Source organism: Orbicella franksi, chromosome 2, assembly GCF_964199315.1.
Source record: "Orbicella franksi chromosome 2, jaOrbFran1.1, whole genome shotgun sequence".
NCBI lineage: Eukaryota > Metazoa > Cnidaria > Anthozoa > Scleractinia > Merulinidae > Orbicella > Orbicella franksi.
In genome coordinates, this window is record NC_138146.1 from 8,677,012 (window position 1) to 8,694,511 (window position 17,500).

The 17,500-nt window shown below is 38.0% G+C and overlaps 1 protein-coding gene and 1 pseudogene across 4 annotated transcripts in view; one reads left to right on the forward strand and one right to left on the reverse strand.

Moving 5' to 3' along the window:
- The window catches only part of LOC145479885 (Fanconi anemia group I protein-like), a 72,270-nt gene that overhangs the window by 47,089 nt on the left and 7,681 nt on the right, over nucleotides 1–17,500 (reverse strand). For all 3 annotated transcript variants that reach the window (XM_081458359.1, XM_081458358.1, XM_081458357.1), the window contains exons 3-11: nucleotides 16,871–16,965; nucleotides 8,885–8,920; nucleotides 6,249–6,334; nucleotides 5,531–5,598; nucleotides 4,281–4,347; nucleotides 3,216–3,257; nucleotides 1,749–1,802; nucleotides 381–450; nucleotides 178–263 (exon numbers count right to left, since the gene is read on the reverse strand). In XM_081458359.1, coding sequence (XP_081314485.1) covers nucleotides 178–263; nucleotides 381–450; nucleotides 1,749–1,802; nucleotides 3,216–3,257; nucleotides 4,281–4,347; nucleotides 5,531–5,598; nucleotides 6,249–6,334; nucleotides 8,885–8,920; nucleotides 16,871–16,965 — 604 coding nt within the window. The remainder of the gene's footprint in view (nucleotides 1–177; nucleotides 264–380; nucleotides 451–1,748; nucleotides 1,803–3,215; nucleotides 3,258–4,280; nucleotides 4,348–5,530; nucleotides 5,599–6,248; nucleotides 6,335–8,884; nucleotides 8,921–16,870; nucleotides 16,966–17,500) is intronic.
- Nucleotides 16,974–17,500, forward strand: part of LOC145479929 (uncharacterized) — a 4,681-nt pseudogene continuing 4,154 nt past the window's right edge. The window contains exon 1 of the transcript XR_014048480.1: nucleotides 16,974–17,500. This exon is cut by the window's right edge and continues 2,794 nt beyond it. The product of XR_014048480.1 is annotated as an uncharacterized LOC145479929 (transcript).

Below are 17,500 nucleotides of genomic sequence, written 5' to 3' on the forward strand. Positions count from 1 at the left end.
TGATTGGAAAGCCTACTTTCACATTTCAAATTAAAGCTTCTTACTTTCTAAGACAGGTTCTTTGTAAATAACAAATTTCCTACGCAAGGCAAGCAGTGGTCAATTGACATGACTGGTCATATGTCAACTTACAGAGATTGCTTCCTCTTACATGTACATACTGGTAAAATAACTCACCTATCTTCTTTGTCTTCTTTACGGCATGTATTGTCCATGTTGTTAAAAAAGGATGTTATTCCCTCCAGAACTAGCTGCTTGTGACCCTTAATGAGATAAACAACGACTGATATTCTTTGCTATCAAACACACTCAGGCTTAGTCCTTGAATTACATGTACCATCTGGTATAATATGTTAACACTATTAGAAATGATGTAATACCTTTGTAGAAAGCAGCAGTAGCTGATACACAAGTGGAGGAAGCTCTTGAAAATCAAGGTCTCTCATTGCTCTACAATATGAAGACCAATATTGACACCAGTACTATTGACTATTATAGTTCACCACTAAATTTTCTCCGATTCTTATTGGTTTAAATTGATCATGTGACACAATAGTGTTCATCCACAGAGAGACACTATCAGCCCATAGTGCCCATCTGAGGAAAATACCCGGAAGGATAGTACTTGTGTGTGAAAAATGTTCTGTAAACAAGCAAGCTTACAACAAAAATATATAAACAAATGAAATTGTATTAAGTGGGTTTTGTTTATTTTCCTTTTTAAATTTTACATTTGGCTTTCACGGCTTTCATCTAAAAAAGTTGAAAATAATTCGATATGATTTTTTAACTGGCACGTGGAAGAAACTTTAGTGGTGAACAATAAAGACAGTAGAGTGTTTATGTCCCAGAACTATCGGTCTGATAGTTGCCCCTTGGAAATTTGTTGTTCTTAAAACTAGCATATTTGCCCTTGAAGCTTCGCTTCTCGGGCAAATATTTGTTTTAAGAACATCAAATTTCTGCAGAGCAACTATCAGCCCATACAGAAACACTCTACTGTTTAAATAGTAGCTATCACTACACATAGATGGATGAAATGAAGTTTGCAAGAAGGTCCTTCACAATGCAGATATTAGGGAGCTTAAGCAACCATGACAGCAACGCCAAGGACGACACCAAGTAAAAAATGAATTTATAAGTTACCAGCAAAATTTGCTGGTAAGATATAAAACAGAAACAGGTCATGCAACTGGCCACCTTGCCTTACCACTGACACATCCTGCAAGACCTGACTGTTGAAATTTTTAAGTTGATACAGGGCAGGAAAAAGCACAGGCCCAATTGCCCAGGGCAAGTAAATTTTGCTCTTGGGCAAGTGAAAATGGAAGGTTGGTGATTGGTGGGCAAGTAATATTTTAGTGGGGGCAACTGAAAACAGAAATGTACTGGCCCACTGGGCAACTGGATTTCAATTTATTTTTCCTGCCTTGTGATATATCCAGGGGTCTCATTGATTTTCACAGGCGGGCAAACCTTTTTGCACCAAACTACATCATAAGAAAAACTTTCCTCTGGTTGATGAAACCAGGTGGCCAAAATCATCCTCACAGCTGGTCAACTTGCCCAGTGCCCAACCCTAAATGAAGCCCCAAATATTCTTCTGAAACTTGGCATTAGTACTGAGGTGCTGTCATCAACAATTACAACATTCAACCACATCTTGAAAGTTTAAAATTCAAAAATTAAAGCAAGCTTTTATGTAAAACTTACAGTGCCATGAAACAAAAAGGTGTTTTAGCTCTAACCTTACAATCTTCTCCATAACAAACCGTAACTCATCAGAAGTCATTGGCACATCCCTAAAATCACATGAAATTTACACATGTAGTATTACAAGAACAAAAAAGACAATGGAGATAGTCTATTGCGGGATTTAGCCAAAAAGCTTCACTATACATTGGAGAGTGAGTTATCAGGTGAATTGAACACCGTTATTTGCAATTTGAACAACCAGGTCCAGGTCTTAGAAAGAAATGAACTAACCAATAATTATGCTCATTTGCCTTACGGTGGTTCCCGTCAAACATTCATGCAATAAAAGCTAAATAAAGTTACCAAAAAACCTCAAAGCATGGCAAAATTTTGAACACAGTTAAGGAGAACTTATCAGGACGTCAGCTTCAACAGAGAGAAAATTGAGTTTGAAGGCAAGCATATTATTTTTAATTATAACGGAATTTCCTGTTAGCTCAAAACAAAGCAAGACACAGTTTTAATTATTTACAAGGTTTGACATTGACTTTCTCAAGAATGCTTGAGAATTTAAATGCTGGCTGACTTATGAATTTAAGTGAGATGCTTCAAATAACATTCAAAATGTTACCATGCTGAGTAGGTTATTAGTAATTTTTGCACTTATTACTTGAATTTCGAGCGGAATCCAATGGCCAATGTCAATGTACAGACTGAGTCATCTGTTGGAAACCCTAGATCTAGATGATCATACTTACAAGTATTATAGAGAAGCAATAGGGAACGTCAAATGTTTCAAGCAAAAGAAAACATTTTTTATTATTATCAACATGTATTTTTTATGATAACTGCAGAAATTCTAAGCACTTATTGGCTAATTTTCACTGTCAATGAGCGAATAGACACATGAATTTATGATTTATGCAAAGCATCAACAAGCAAGAGCGGACAGTTTGACAATTTGTTATCGTAAAAAACAAATTGACATCAGTTTTTCATGGGTCTGTCCTGTTATTGACAATGAATTTCATCATAACATTGTCAAAGTAGTTTGCGGATCCACGAGGTGATGCGGATCCACTTGGCTATCACCTTGTGGATCCACAGCTACTTTGACAATGTTATGACAAAATTCATGATCAATAACAGGACAGATGCATGGAAAACTGACATCAGTTTGTTAACTAGAGACTGATATTACTTCTACTGATCTTTCAGGACAAAAATCTCAATCTGTACCAGAAAAAAACTAAATCTGGTATTGTGGTTTGTTCCATTTAGTGAACTACCTAAGATACAGAAATGTTTGCTTAATGGTATGAACCTCTTAGAACAGGACTCAGATACAATTCCAACAGTCCACCTCTCTAGATGGACTGTTTAGATAGCAATCTTAGATTAGACTAATCACACACAAAAAATTAACACTTAAATTACTAAATCTAGACTCAGATTGTAACACAATAATCCAACCCTTGATTGTTAGTGATATATAGACATGCAAGGTGACATAGACTTACCTGAAGATGGCAGCCAAATGAATTGCACATTGTGGATCCCATCTGAAAATAAGATGAAAAATAATGAAAAACATAGACACAGTTATCAACTTTCAATTAATAACGTGCTACAAATACAGTTCTACCTTTTAAAATAGAAACTGCTTACAGCTGTGGAAGAATTATTTTTATTATATGGCTAGCTCCATGAGAGGGCAAAATGAATCAAATCCTGTGCTGTGATTGGCTACCCAAGCGGGCAAGATGGAGCTATCTTGCCTGCTCGGGACTACCCGCCATGTCCCGCAAGAGAAATTTCCCCTAAAGCCATATAATAAATCCTTTATTAACCAAGCTTCTTCGGTCAAGATGGCTGGATATTGGCCTCGCTCTTTTTTTGCGAGTTTATGGACCTCGACTCCATCTCGGTACATAAACACGTAAAAAAAGAACTTGGCCAATATCCTGCCATCTTGACCTCACACTTGGTCAATAAGCCATACATGATGGAGTAGAATTTCAGCATAGTTAGTAAGAGTAGTACAGTGGAGCCTTGTTAATCTGGTCACCAACGGGCCACAAAAATCTATCCGTATTAACTGGGTGGCCATGTTAAAGGATTCTTTAAATAAGAAAATGACTAACTGAGCTTTTGTTCGGGCCAGAATTAAGCGGCTGTAAAAACAAGGTGGCTGCATTAACAGGGTGGCCAAAAGGCAGGGTTCCACTGTATTAGAAAGTGAAATAATAAGCAATACTCACCTCTCAGGGGGAAGCAATCAATCATTCAAAATTATTACTTGTCTCGGTTTTACATGTCAGTGGATATTACCATTATGTACAGTAGAGCCAGAAAAGGAGGAACAAAAGAGTATCTGATGATAACAATAGCCAAAACCCTGAGGTGTTCCTCTGAGTGTTGCTCTGTAGGAAAGGTTTTCACTGTGTCTTCCTTCTGGGTTGTAGCATTAATGTAATACTTCTCTACACCATTCTGCCAAATTGCATTACTTGTCTGACTCAAAACTTAACTGACTGAAAAGAAAGTTAACTTGATTTAATAACTATAAGAAAGGCATTTACTACCTGCTTGAACAAAGAGTGTTGAGGAGATGCCTTTTATATTCCTGGCCTGCCATTTCACCTCCACCATCTACATTTACAAAGTTAAACACAAGTTTTCGATTGCAAGAGAAGAAAAACATTTTATTTTCTGCATAATTATTTGATGGGCATTGTTTGCTATACTGGAATATAGTTATAGAAGTTGAAACAGGGATGTATCTATGGCAAAACCTGAAATATCAAATTCAATAGGAAGCAATTTTTCAAAGACTAAAAACATGCATGAGCCTGTAGGGCAAGTGCACTTTGAAGTCTTTGAAAAATTTACAAATGGTTTACATTATTTATTCCACATTGCACGAAAAAAATTCATTTAATTACTTATTAATAATATACAAGTGACAATTTCTGTCATGCGATAGTATTTTACATGACAAATGAGGGCATCAATCTAGTACTTCACAAAACTGGATAAAAATTTCACATGTTAATTCAAACATAAAAATTCATTCACTCTTTCCAAGTCTTGTATGAAAAGCAGTCTTTGTTTCAATGAAAAGCAGTCTTTATTTAGAGTTGATTTGAAGAACTTGATAACAAAGTGCTCAAAGGAAAAAATGCCTGCAGTTTTGCTGCAGCTTTCTCACCTCAACTGTTTTTCAAGTGGTTGGAAAACTCTGTGCCATGTGTTTTTCTTCCCAGAGAAGAAACTGTTCAACCCAGTACAAGTTGTTTTAACCAAAATTCAGTGGAGCAGAGCAAAAGTCTACCAAGTGACAGATTTTCTTAGCACTGAAGGAGTGCCTTTAGTACACATGATCCTTCTTGTGTGAAGATATCATATATCATACATGTTTTTGTGCAAAAGCTCACCTGGTATTTCATTGGTGGTTATATATTAAGTGGTATTTAACTTCACCCTTAAGTTAAATTGCTCACAGACTGAATTGTTGTGTGAAACTTGCAGATATTTTTACAGGCTTATATGTTCATAAGAACTTTTTAAAGGTTTTTTAGTCACATAACAGTCAATTTCCTTTCTTATAATTACTGCTCTAAGGAACTGAATACTCCAGTAATATTTCTAAACTTTCTTCAACATTGGAGAAAAGCTAAAACGCTTCCATTATAAATGTGACCTCCAGCCAATACACACTTATGGCAGAAGTGCATGAGAGCTCTACTAATCAGATTAGTATGTCAGCAGAATTTTTTAATACTAAATGCATCACTCAGCACTAGTAAAGAACTTAATGGTCAATCAATCATACCTCCCACCATTGGGATGAATTCCTTGGCTGCTACAGCAGACAATATCTTGGGGAACAGCTCTAATGATCTGTTAAAGATCAAAATAAGACATTGTTATACATTGTGTATCTTAAACAAATGACTTGATAGCTGTGTCATTTCATCAATATTTACACTAGTTGGCAGGTGTCAAAACAATGACAGATGTATGTGCATACATGAGTATGTATGTTCTGCCAAATGACTTTCACAGCCCATAACCAAATCCTGCATGAATACAGGGCTTATTTTTTCAACTAGTAGAAATGGTTTGAACCCATGAGTATCAGTAGTTCGTATAGTGTGATCGTCTGGGTGAGGGTACATGAGTCTTTCAGCCAATACCATCATGGCTAAACTGACCAATCACTTTCAACAGACCAGACTTAAAACATCATCGACTGACAAATACTCTTCACTTGACTCTGAATATGACTTCCCCTTAGGTTGTCGAAACGTCAGTAACTAACTACAGTTCTTTTCAGAACTACCCTCACCTAAGTAGCGAGACAAACAAGCCAAAAAGACGCAACATAGTGGAATACAAAGTAAATAATTACAAACAAACAGAAGAAAAATCAAGAGACCCTCATGGCAAATTCATGTCACTTCAGTTGTTATTAATGTTTGCTTTATTAAAGTACTTTACTTTGTTTTGTACAACATTTTTGATTCATGTTTCTTCAACGGGCTACTCACTTTCCATTGCTCAGAGAACCACTCTTGATGGCATTTAAGAACAGGTCTGCTAGTTCCGCAAGAGTTCTACCAGGGAATGCATCCAACTAAAACACAAGCATCGGTACCATCATAAATAGAAAAATGCTGCTGAATTGTAAATAGATACAGGTAAATGTACACAGTCCTTTAACAAATACATAATATGTGTGTATACATTTGATTGAAAAATCTTTGTCTGTAGAAAAGTATATAAACCACAAACAGTATGACTTTATATCAAGCTGTCTTCAATTGAGCATAGTAAAACCGAAAGCAATTGAAACTACTTACCAATTAGACTACCCAAGCCAATCTTAAACGGTAGTAAAACCAAAACCAAAATCAAAGTAATTGCCTGATTACTTTTGACACTCAATTGAAAACCACTCTATGATACATGTCGGTAAATCAATATCAACTTTAAGCAGATTTATCTGGCCAGCAAGAAGTACAGGAACATGCGACCGTTCACAGGAAAACATACTTTAACACTTATCCGTTAGACGAGCCAAACCGTTAACCATCCGTTAGTTACCCATTAGAAAATTTTCTCATAAACGTTACAGGCGTTAACTTAACTGTTAGCAGTAAAAGTCAAAACGTTAGAGGGGATAGTGCAAGTGTTAGCCGTTAGCCTGTATCCATTAGCCATTAGCATCATACCGTTACAACAGAAAGCCTACCACTGCAGGGCCATTAGAAAAAATTAGCATCCATTAAACGGTAATTTAACTGTTTGCTATCCATTAGAAGAGCCCAGCAAAGGTTATAAGTAAAGAAATCCGTGTATTGCAAGACGTGAGCTATGTCTCGGCCTGAAGTTGACTTCATAAGCTACAGTGCAAATGCATGACATCTAATGGGGTATTAAAGTGAGCGAGCACCAGGGATAGTCTCATTAGGATCACGGAGACTAAGTGAGTGATGTAGTTGAAGAGGGAATAAGATGAGTGACTTAATTCCAGGTTTATTGTATGCATTTAATAATCTAGCTTGAGATTCGACAAAACTGTGTGCTATTCACCGATAAAGTATGACGTGAATGAATCGATCAAATGACACCGAAAATGACAAAACGCTTGTAAAACTTTGGAGTCATCCACAGTTCAGTATGAAATTTGCATTAAGTTGTTTACAGTGTCATTCAAGAGATTACTGTAAGCTCAAAACTTTTTAATTCTGGCAGAATGTTTACAGTGTAGTTCATTCCAAAAATTAATTGCAGCGGGATGTTCTTATGACTATTTTGATACACTGGGATGCACGACTAAGGACTTCCGCCAAAGATGACAAAATGCTTGTAGTGAACTTTGGGGTTGTCCACATTGAGTATGAAATTTGCATAAAGTTGTTTACAGTGTAATTCAAGAGACTGGTTTCAAAACTTTTCAATTCATGGGGAATGTTTTAACGACTATTTTGACATGCTGTTGACTTTGACTATCAGAACCAACACTTTACCAATGACGCAAGCTTTGTCACGTCAGGTCGCGACAAATGTTAAACTGACATGTCCAGCATGAACCATCGCGTTGCAATGCATTGTGCTATGAAGTGATTATGGAATTCATGCCGATACAAAACTTATTAGTCGTGATTTGGCTTTTTCGCTTGCTAGCATCTCACTAACATCGGACTTTATCCGAGGCCATGGGCCCATGTCTCAACTAATTTAGCGATTGTTTTGAGTAGTGTTTCCATTTCACGGCTATAAATGTAATTGGCATTAAATTTCCGTAGGGATATTGACCCTTTTCTGTAGCGATTTATAAAACTGTTCTTTGGCTGTACAGTATGCATGGCGCCAATTGCTAATGCTCAAGCAGATCAAATGCAAACGTTAAGGCACTTTCACCGTTATCCATTGGATTTTTTTCTCAGCCGTTAAACCGTTGCCGATCGTTTTCATGAGCCATTAGGCAGGATTACTAAGCCGTTAGACTGTTAGGGCAAAGCGTTAGAAAATTGTAACGAGCCGTTAGGCAGAACTTGCCAGCCGTTAGAATGCTAGCACAGAGCGTTAGAATGCTTTGAAGGCCATTAACTATCCATTAGTTATCCGTTAGTTTTTAGCCGTTTAACGGATAAGCGTTAAACTATGTTTTCCAGTGAACAGTCACATGTGTGCAAGTGACTCAGGATAAGACTGGTTCCAGTGTAGTCAGCAGTCATGGCAGTGAAAGAGTGGAACAAGCTCCCTATCAATATTACATCCAGTAAGAATGTTAAGCTTTTTCAGCAAATTATGTACTAAATTATCTTAAGGATTCATACATAGGGCTGAACCATTTCTCTATTTCTTAAGTCAACTTTACTCAGTATTTAGTCTTATGTCATTTTATTTAGGTATTAGATTTATGTATAGTGTAATGAGGGCCACTAGCTTGTCAGTGCTAACTGTAAATTGTTTTTACCCTCATTAAATAAAGTGCTATTCTTCTTCTTCTTCTTCTAGTTTACTTCTGATTGGACAACAAAGTTGCAAGAGTGATTCAAGCCAATGCCTTAATGTTAGTAATGCAAAACCTTACCTTTGACACCAAAAGCAATCTGTTTATTACTCTTATCAACCTAGAACATTTTGTTATGAAGTCAGAACCCTCTGCTTTTCTTACCTCCATTAGTAAAAATCCCACAACTTCAGAAGCAACCTGTTAAAACAAGTTTAAAGCAAACTCGTGAATAAGTAAATGTTCTTACAGATAACAAGACATTGTATTTCAGTAATAGCGGAGCTCCGGCGGCCCAAAGGGCTGCCAAGCGGAGCACCATAACTATAGGAACAGAACCACATGCAGTGTTTCAGCCAGAAAATTTTACTTGAGGGCCAAAGTGGACCCTGAAGACCTTTTTTAGGGGGCAATTTTTTTAGGAAAGGGGCCAATAAATTGAAAGCTACAGAAGGAAAAAATGCATCAGGGTACCAAGGAAAGTAAAGCAGTTTATTAGGATCTGTGATAAAATTTAATAAGTGCTTTTTGAAGTGTTTCAACTCAATAAAGTTTCTTTTGAATCAGATACTAGTATAAAGGATCTGTACATTACAAAAGAACAGTCCTTAGGCATACATGACATAGTCAATGATCAAGGGTTTGCAATGCATTAAAGGGCGATTTCAAACATGGCCAGCCATTTGGAAGTTTTTGGTCGCCAAGGATGAAATGTTAGTTGCATTGGCGACCATATCGGTCGCAATTTCGAGCCCTGGGATGGCTTTTAAATACTATGCCTGTGTTAAGCCTGAACTCTTGTAAAAGGAAAGGGCCAAATTGGCCCTTTTCTAGTTTTTCTGGGGGCCATCTCTGATTGCAGCGCGGGATTCTCGCAATGGCGCGCTCTGGCGGAAACACTGCACATGCATGCATAGAAATAGAAAACCATGCAACTCTTTTCTCGTGGTCAACATGGCTAGGGGCATGGATCTCATGATTTTCAGCCGTTTTAAGGGTTAGAGTATTAGGAAAAGTGCTTGTGTAAATGTTTTTTGGTTCGGTTCAGATAATCAGTCAACTAGATAGCCAAAGTAAGTCCCAGATGTTAACACTATTTTCCAGCCACCATATTGGAGGACTAAGGAGGTCCACCAACATGGCGGCTCCATACTAGGTTCTATAATTTTGCGCGGAACATTTCCACGAATATCTCAACTTTGGGACAACACACGCACCTTACACTTGTAGAACTACCTTTTTTTATTTTTTGTCTATAATATCACAATTTCTTGACTTTATCCACTGAATGGTTTTTGATTTTATTTTTTAATTTGTGTGACAATGAACACACTCTAAAAGTCTTGAATCGGAGCAGGTGCCATCTTGGATCCAGTTGCTCCCTTGATTCTTCTTGATTTTTCAATAACACCAGAAAACTACCAAAACTGAGTCAAAAGTAAAACCGAATGACATAATCTAAAAACGGGAGACTAATTAGTTACAGTGCGAGAAAGTCAGTTATGATTCAATGCATTTTTATTCTTTTTACCAGCCCAGAGCCCACCACGTAGCCTGCAAATAACTACCTACAAATAATGGTCAGCTCAAGTGTAATACCATCTAAATAAGGCTTTAAAACAAGTCTTTAAAGCACAGATAATGGAGCATGACGTTCTAGGCCCCCGCTTGGTCATTACTGTTATTTATAAGTGTAATAGTTAAATGGAACGCAATGGATTCTTTTGTCTTTCTTAACTCAAAGAGACAATGAACACTTGCCTTTTCATAAATACATGTTTCAACATTGCCTACAGGAAGTGACGAAAAGGCTGTCCGATAGCCCGGGACTAGTGAAACGATCGGTCACGCTAGCGCTGTCTTATCACAGGTAGCCCGATGGGCAAGCATGAAGTGGACATGAGTGAAACACTGTTGCTTGGGTTTTTTTGTTTTCTTTTTTCCTAATGGTAAACTTCATATGTTGTGTTTAACAGACAGTTCGTGAGAGAAAGTGAAACAATGGGAATGTTTTTCTAAGATAGAGTAAAATGTAAAATTTAAGCGACTGAAGTCAATTTTTTTTCCTGATCACATGTCCTGACAGCGCGGCGGCGGTGCAAGACAAAAACTTGCTGTAACAAGGTTATCACATATTTTCATTGTTATCCGTGTAGTTAATAGTTTGCTCAAGTAAGCATATGTCTTGAAGCATATATGACATTACATTAGGCCACCTTCGCTCCTAATGGGGAGTATAGGATGTCAACCATGGACCACCTGACTCTATTTTTGGCAGTTCTCTTTGCCTCTATCCAAGTGATATTCTTCTTGGCGAGCTCATCTTGCACACTTCACCTCCAGCATTGCTTTGGGCGGCCTCTTCTTCTGAACCCCCTGAGGGTTCCACTCGAGGGCAGAACAGGTGATGTTATTCTCAGGCTTCCGTAGCATATGCCCAATCCAGTTCCACTTTCTTTTCTTAATGTTCTCCTCTATACGACTTTGCTGTGTCCTTTCCCATAGTTCTTCATTTGAAATGACCTCTGGCCAACGGATATTCAAGATCTTCCATAAACACTTGTTGATAAACGTCTGCAATTTCTTGATCAGTAGTTTCGTTGATCTCCAGGTTTCCAAACCATACACAGGGGCAGACCTCACATTCGTACTGAAAATCCTGAGCTTTGTTTGCAATCTGATACATTTTTCCTTCCACACAGGCATAAGCATCTAGAATGTCGATTGCGCTTTTCTTATCCTGGCTGTTATGTCCTCGTCAGTTCCACCAGTTTCATTGATGATGTTTCCAAATACGTGAACTTGGACACTCTTTCAACAGCTTCCCCATGAAGTTCCAATGATTCTTGTTGCCTCACACCAATTTGCATCTCCTTTGTTTTCTTGATGTTGATGTTGATTTTGAGCCCTACCTGACCACCAGTCTCTTGTAATCTTTCCCCTTTCACTTTCATATCAGCCAGTCGGTGTGTTAGTAAGCAAAGATCATCAGCATAGTCCAAGTCTTCTAGGCATTGGGTCAGTGACCACTGGAGTCCCAAACGTTTACCCTCGTATGCGTTCTTCGACACCCAGTCAAGTACCACAAGGAACAGCAATGGCAAAAGAAGGCATCCCTGTCTCACACCAGTCTTGACCTTGATGGGCTCGGTCATAGTTCCTGCATGAAGTACTTGGCAAGTGATGCCCTGATACTGAACCTTAAGCATGTTGATGATTTTATTAGGTACACTGTAATGACAAAGAATCCTCCACATAGCCTTCCTATCCAGAGAATCGAAGGCTTTCTCAAAATCCAAGAATAACAAGCACAGGGGGATGACCACTCGTTTGTTTGTTCTACAATGATCCTCAGTGTGAAAATTTGATCGATGCAAGAACAATCCTTTCTAAATCCCACATGCTCATCTCTCAGGACGTCGTCAACAAACACCTTCATTCGGTTCAATATGACCTGGGTTAAGACTTTGCTGGGTATTGAGAGCAACATTATTCCCCTCCAGTTACCACACAAACTAAGGTCGCCTTTTTTCGCCAGCTTTACTAGAAGACCTCTCTTCCAGTTGTCTGGAATCTCTTCTTTCTCCCATACGAAATTGAAAATTCTATGCAGTGCTTCCACAGTACAAGGACCTACCTCCTTCAATGCTTCAGGAGGGATTTTATCTACCCCTGGAACTTTGGCATTCTTCTGTTGAGTGAGGGCTGTTCTAATTTCTCCTCTGGAAATAGGTCCCGTGTTGATGCTCAGGGGAACGTCTGCAGGTCGGGGATCTGGTAATTGTCTTGGCACTGGTCTGTTCAATACGGATTCAAAATGTCTCATCCATCGCTGAAGCTGGTCTTCCATTTTCATCAAGAGAGTTCCATCTTCACTTCTAATAGGGCGATTTTGATTGCATCTTATCCCGCTAAGTTTCCATGTTGTCATATATAGGGTTCTCAGATCATTGTTCTTAGCCGCGTGTTCTGCTTCTTGTGCAATACTCTCAATCAAGTTCCTTTTGTCTCTTTGATTTGATTTCTTAACCTCTCTATTCTTCTCGTTGTAGTATCTATTTGCTTCACGTTTTCCTTGTCTCATTCAAGCATCATTCAGTATGGGTTTGGCCTTTGGTCTTTCTTCAATCTTCCTGTATGTCTCGTCAGACAACCACTCCTTCTGGGTCCTTTTCGTACATCCTCATTTCTACGGCCAGTTAACGTTGCACCAACTTTCCAGACTTCTATAGGGTTTGCACATCCCATTGTCCTATTCAGGTTCTGAGTTTCGGAGAGAGCAACTTCATTTGGGGGCTTCGCTTCATTCTCGTTCTCACCTTATGGTCATAATTCAGTTCTCATGATCCCTGCTTGATCTCTACTTGCAATAGAGACTGGGCAAAGTTTTCCGTAGTTTCGGTTTCAGTAACCCGATGAATCCACCACCTAGGGGGTTATAGCCTTCGCAGCTTCACCAGAGCTCCGAAGCAGAGCTTGAAGCATATGTGACTGTGAATAGCAAGCAGGGTTTTCAAAATCAGCTGGCATCCAGCGCAAGTCACCGGCTACTTCAAGCATTTGCACCGGGTACTTTGTGTCGCAAAGTTCATTAATGCACAATTTTGTTTTGCCAACGTAGTTATGATCTGGTTTTTTTGAGGAAATAAATAAAATGGTGAAAATCTTAACAGCGCAGCTATTATACATGAATATACCTTTAGAACTTCGAAGCAAGAGCAAAATTTTTGACAGGCATTACGTAAATGTACATATATCAGTTTTGTCGGCACCTGAACATTTTCCACAACGAAGCACTATTGAAAATTAGCACTGTTGAAAATTTACCAAGGCAAACAGGTAAACTAATATTATGTGCTGTTCCAGTTTTTAAAACGACAAAAAAAAAAAAACAATCGGCCAGTATTTGAGCTAAGTTGACCACAAATTGATCCAGCTCTCTTAGCATCTGTGTGGTGAATGTGAGAGCAGTCTTCATCGTGAAATGTTACTCCAAACGTATCCTAAGTGACGGTTTGAAAGGTGTCTTAACAATAAAGGCCTCCATCACAAAAGTCCTTGGAATTTAAGACAAACAAAAACTCAAAAAATATCGAAAAATCAAAGCAGAAACGAGACGAAACGAAATCGCTGATTTTTTGTGATACTTCATGTATGTGACAGGAAAGATATCACCGGTAATCGCTTCAATCCTTTCACGATAATCCACCTGATTCATCTGCAGCTATTTTTCATTCCAAAAACTAAAACGATCTTCATATTAAAACCTTTTTCCTTGAACTTGCATAATTGAAATAATATTATTTATAAAATTACAGCTGAGTCATGTTACTACAGTTAATTGCAAGCCAAACTTGATACTGCAATGTAACAAGTACCGATGGAACGAAAAGCATTACAGTTGTATGAAGTATTTTAGAAGTGAACTTCCAGAGAAATTCAACTTGCAGTGAGCACATTTTTAATAAACTCTTGTTAAAATATTTAAAGTGTACAATAGCCTCCAACAAAATCACTTTTTGGTCCAGGGTCTTCAAATGCCCCCCCCCCCCCCTCTGCAGGAGGGGGTAAGCCATTCCGGCACTCTTCTACATGTGGCCTCCTTTATCATATCCCTAGAGTGTGCCACCTACTTTATGATTTCCTCCTGCTACTTTATTTCAATTTGAAAACCCTGAGCAAGGAGCACTGGAGCGGTAGCCAAGATTTCATTTGGTTATTTATAGTACGACTGAACAAACTGTGTTTCACATACATGAAACATGTGACAAATTAAAAACATTAAGGCATAAAATGAATTTACTATCATTTACAAACTCCAAATAAGACAAAGCGTATGACTTTAATTATTGACGTATTCCTTTCCTGAAGGAAAAATTTCAGCGATATTTGGCAAACAGCTGTTTTAATAAAACATTTTTTGTGACGGCTTTACTTTCCCACTATGACTACATGTGTAAAGTAATTCAACATGTTGTTTTGACTATGCATAAATTAAAACTTCAACTGGGTTTTTTAAAAGAGCTTAAATTTTCAATACTTTCTTACATTCTCGTACGAAAACTTCTTTGAATGAAGAAAAAGTCAGCCGCTATGCCATGTGGGAGTGACATGCTTCTAAGTCAGTTGTTAGTTCAAACTCATTGTTAACATGACATGAATTTACGTCTCGAATTTTCCACAGTCACTTTTTGGAAAATTAAATCTCAGAGCCTTAATCTTTCATCACCCAGGAGCTTTAATCCTGACCTAGTAAATATCTCCATAAATAATGTACGGTAAAATAACGTAAGTCATGACACCAAAATAAATCAAGGTTTACAATAATTTTGTTTGTGAAAAAATATGCTGCTTTGTGTCTTCATCTACAATATAAGCATGAATAACTGCGGCTAAATTTTATTACAGTACCTAGGAGATTAAAATGAATGATTTAGGTCTTGTTATTTATGGATATGAAATTTCCAAGGGGTATGGGGACCCAAGTAAAAAAGTCATGGAAATTCCAGGGGATGGGGGAAGTAATGTGAAGCCCCCTGGAACAGAAAATCCTGGGGACTGGGGGTCAAACTGGGAATGAACCCTCCGTGGGGGGTATGGATATTCTCTAGAACCACACATTAAGTGTTCTAAATGTTTTACTGTATATGGTTTAATTCAAAAGGGCAATCGAAGAGAATTAGTTTATCTAAGCTCCATATTATTAATTAACATTATTTTTGCATATTAAATTGATTTAATTATCCTTATTAATAAAATAATTTCAGGCTAGTTCCTCGGAGAGTTGGGCTAGTAAGATGAAATTAAAGCTTGCCCAAAGGGCAAGTGGAGTTTTTGAATTTCATCTCACCCTGTGTCTAGTACAGCAATATCACCTATTTTCTATGGCTGGTTTTTTTTACATATATATCCATTCATGTCTCGTTCAAAGTTGCATAAGATCTTCACTTTCTATGGTACATAATTCACAATTGGCCTAAACCCAGACAGCTGTCTGGCTATAAAGAGTTCTAGCTTCAACTTTAGTATCATTCACTAGCCTTATGCAGCATTCGCTTGGCGAAAGAAGCCGCTGGGATCGATCAGCAAAAGAAACAATTTCAGCGTACAGGTCTGGACAATGTGGAAGTCATCGATATGTTTTTGATCGAAAACTGAAAAATTTGCAGGGTATATTTTCACAGATACCATTCTCAAGCCAAGTAGGTTGTAAAATTTCTGGAGTTACATCTTTTATGAACGTGGTAAACATCGGAAATCCAGCGTCGGCGCTCGCAAGCAAAGCTTTGTCAGATTGCACAAAGGTTTGCTGTGTTGTTGCTGCATTGTTTGCTTTACAATAGGCTATTAAAATCTCACGAGAAGTTCAGGCAGCCATACTTACAGTTTTTTTAAGCTCTTGTGAGACAAGACTCTTGTCTCGCAAGAGGGTGGTAACTTACTTTTGAGTGGTACTGTAAGGATTATTTAATCTTCTAAATTGCAACCCACCCTTCTTCCCTTTGGAGGCTTGATTGTTGTTATTACATGTATTTGAATAAACTGGGTTCACCTCTCTATGACGCTATCAGTTAAGTCTCGCAGTGACTTCCCCAAGCTTTGTTTTTCGCTATTCAGTGGTGCTATTTTGCTCTCGTTTTACCTAATTCAATCCAGCACATCTAGCGGTGTCGGCTTGTAGTGCTGGGGATATAGTAGGCTAATGAGCAAGCCACAAATGTCTACACTCTAGCACGACGCTGGCCAGAGGTTTTAGTTCGTAATGCCATTTAGAGTTAAGCTTTCCCCTTTTGCCGACTTGTCCAATCCAGTGGGGGTTTTACTGCTGGGAAGATAAGTTAGGCTTTGGTCATGCAATGGGAGTTCGCTTGTCACACCTATTGCGGAGCAGTGATCCCCCCTTTAAGTCATCTATTATTGTGTGGTTTTTTTGCGCTTGCCTATTACAAACATTTGAACATACCTCTCTAGGAACTGCAACATTTATGCGTTTTATTGTATAGGTTAATGAGAAGTCTATAAAATCATTACCCTGGGGTCTGTTTACGATGTAGGATTTTAAATCTCATCACTGTGGTGAACTGGATACCAAGCACAACATTAATATTTACTTCAAGTACAGGTACAAGTACAGATGTACAGAAATATTACCTTGTTACTGAGATCACCATCATTCAATATTTGAATACCATGCTTGAACACAAATGTTCGTCTGTCTAAGCCAACTTTAGTATCACAAGGTGAACCTGTATAGAAATAAATTACTGCATATCAACACTAAAAAAAGGAGAACTTCTACAAGATATAGAAAACCACTTTTGACAATAATTAACTATAATTAGGCCATGAGGAGAGCAACCTGCCTGCAATACACCATAGAATGGTTTTGCAGTCAAACCAAGTGAAGCGTACCCCTCAAGATTACATTAATGAATTGATTACTTGAATATTGAACCCGCTAGTCGTTTCAAGAATGCAATAATGAATTGGTTATTTGAATATTGAGCACGCTAGCCATTTCAAAAATCATTAATGTAATCTTGAGGGGTACACTTCACTTGGTTTGACGGTAAAAACTCTAATAAACAAAATTATGTATCAATATCTTTATTCCATATTTTCCACTTCTCTGTTTCGGTTTAATGCTACTACAGAAGGTGCATGTCTACAAAACAATTTAACAGCGGTATTTTCACATCATTGGAGAGATGCCTATTTAAAGTTAATAAAGCAAAGTTAACATCCCCCTTGACCATGTTCATATCTGTTGCCTGATTTACA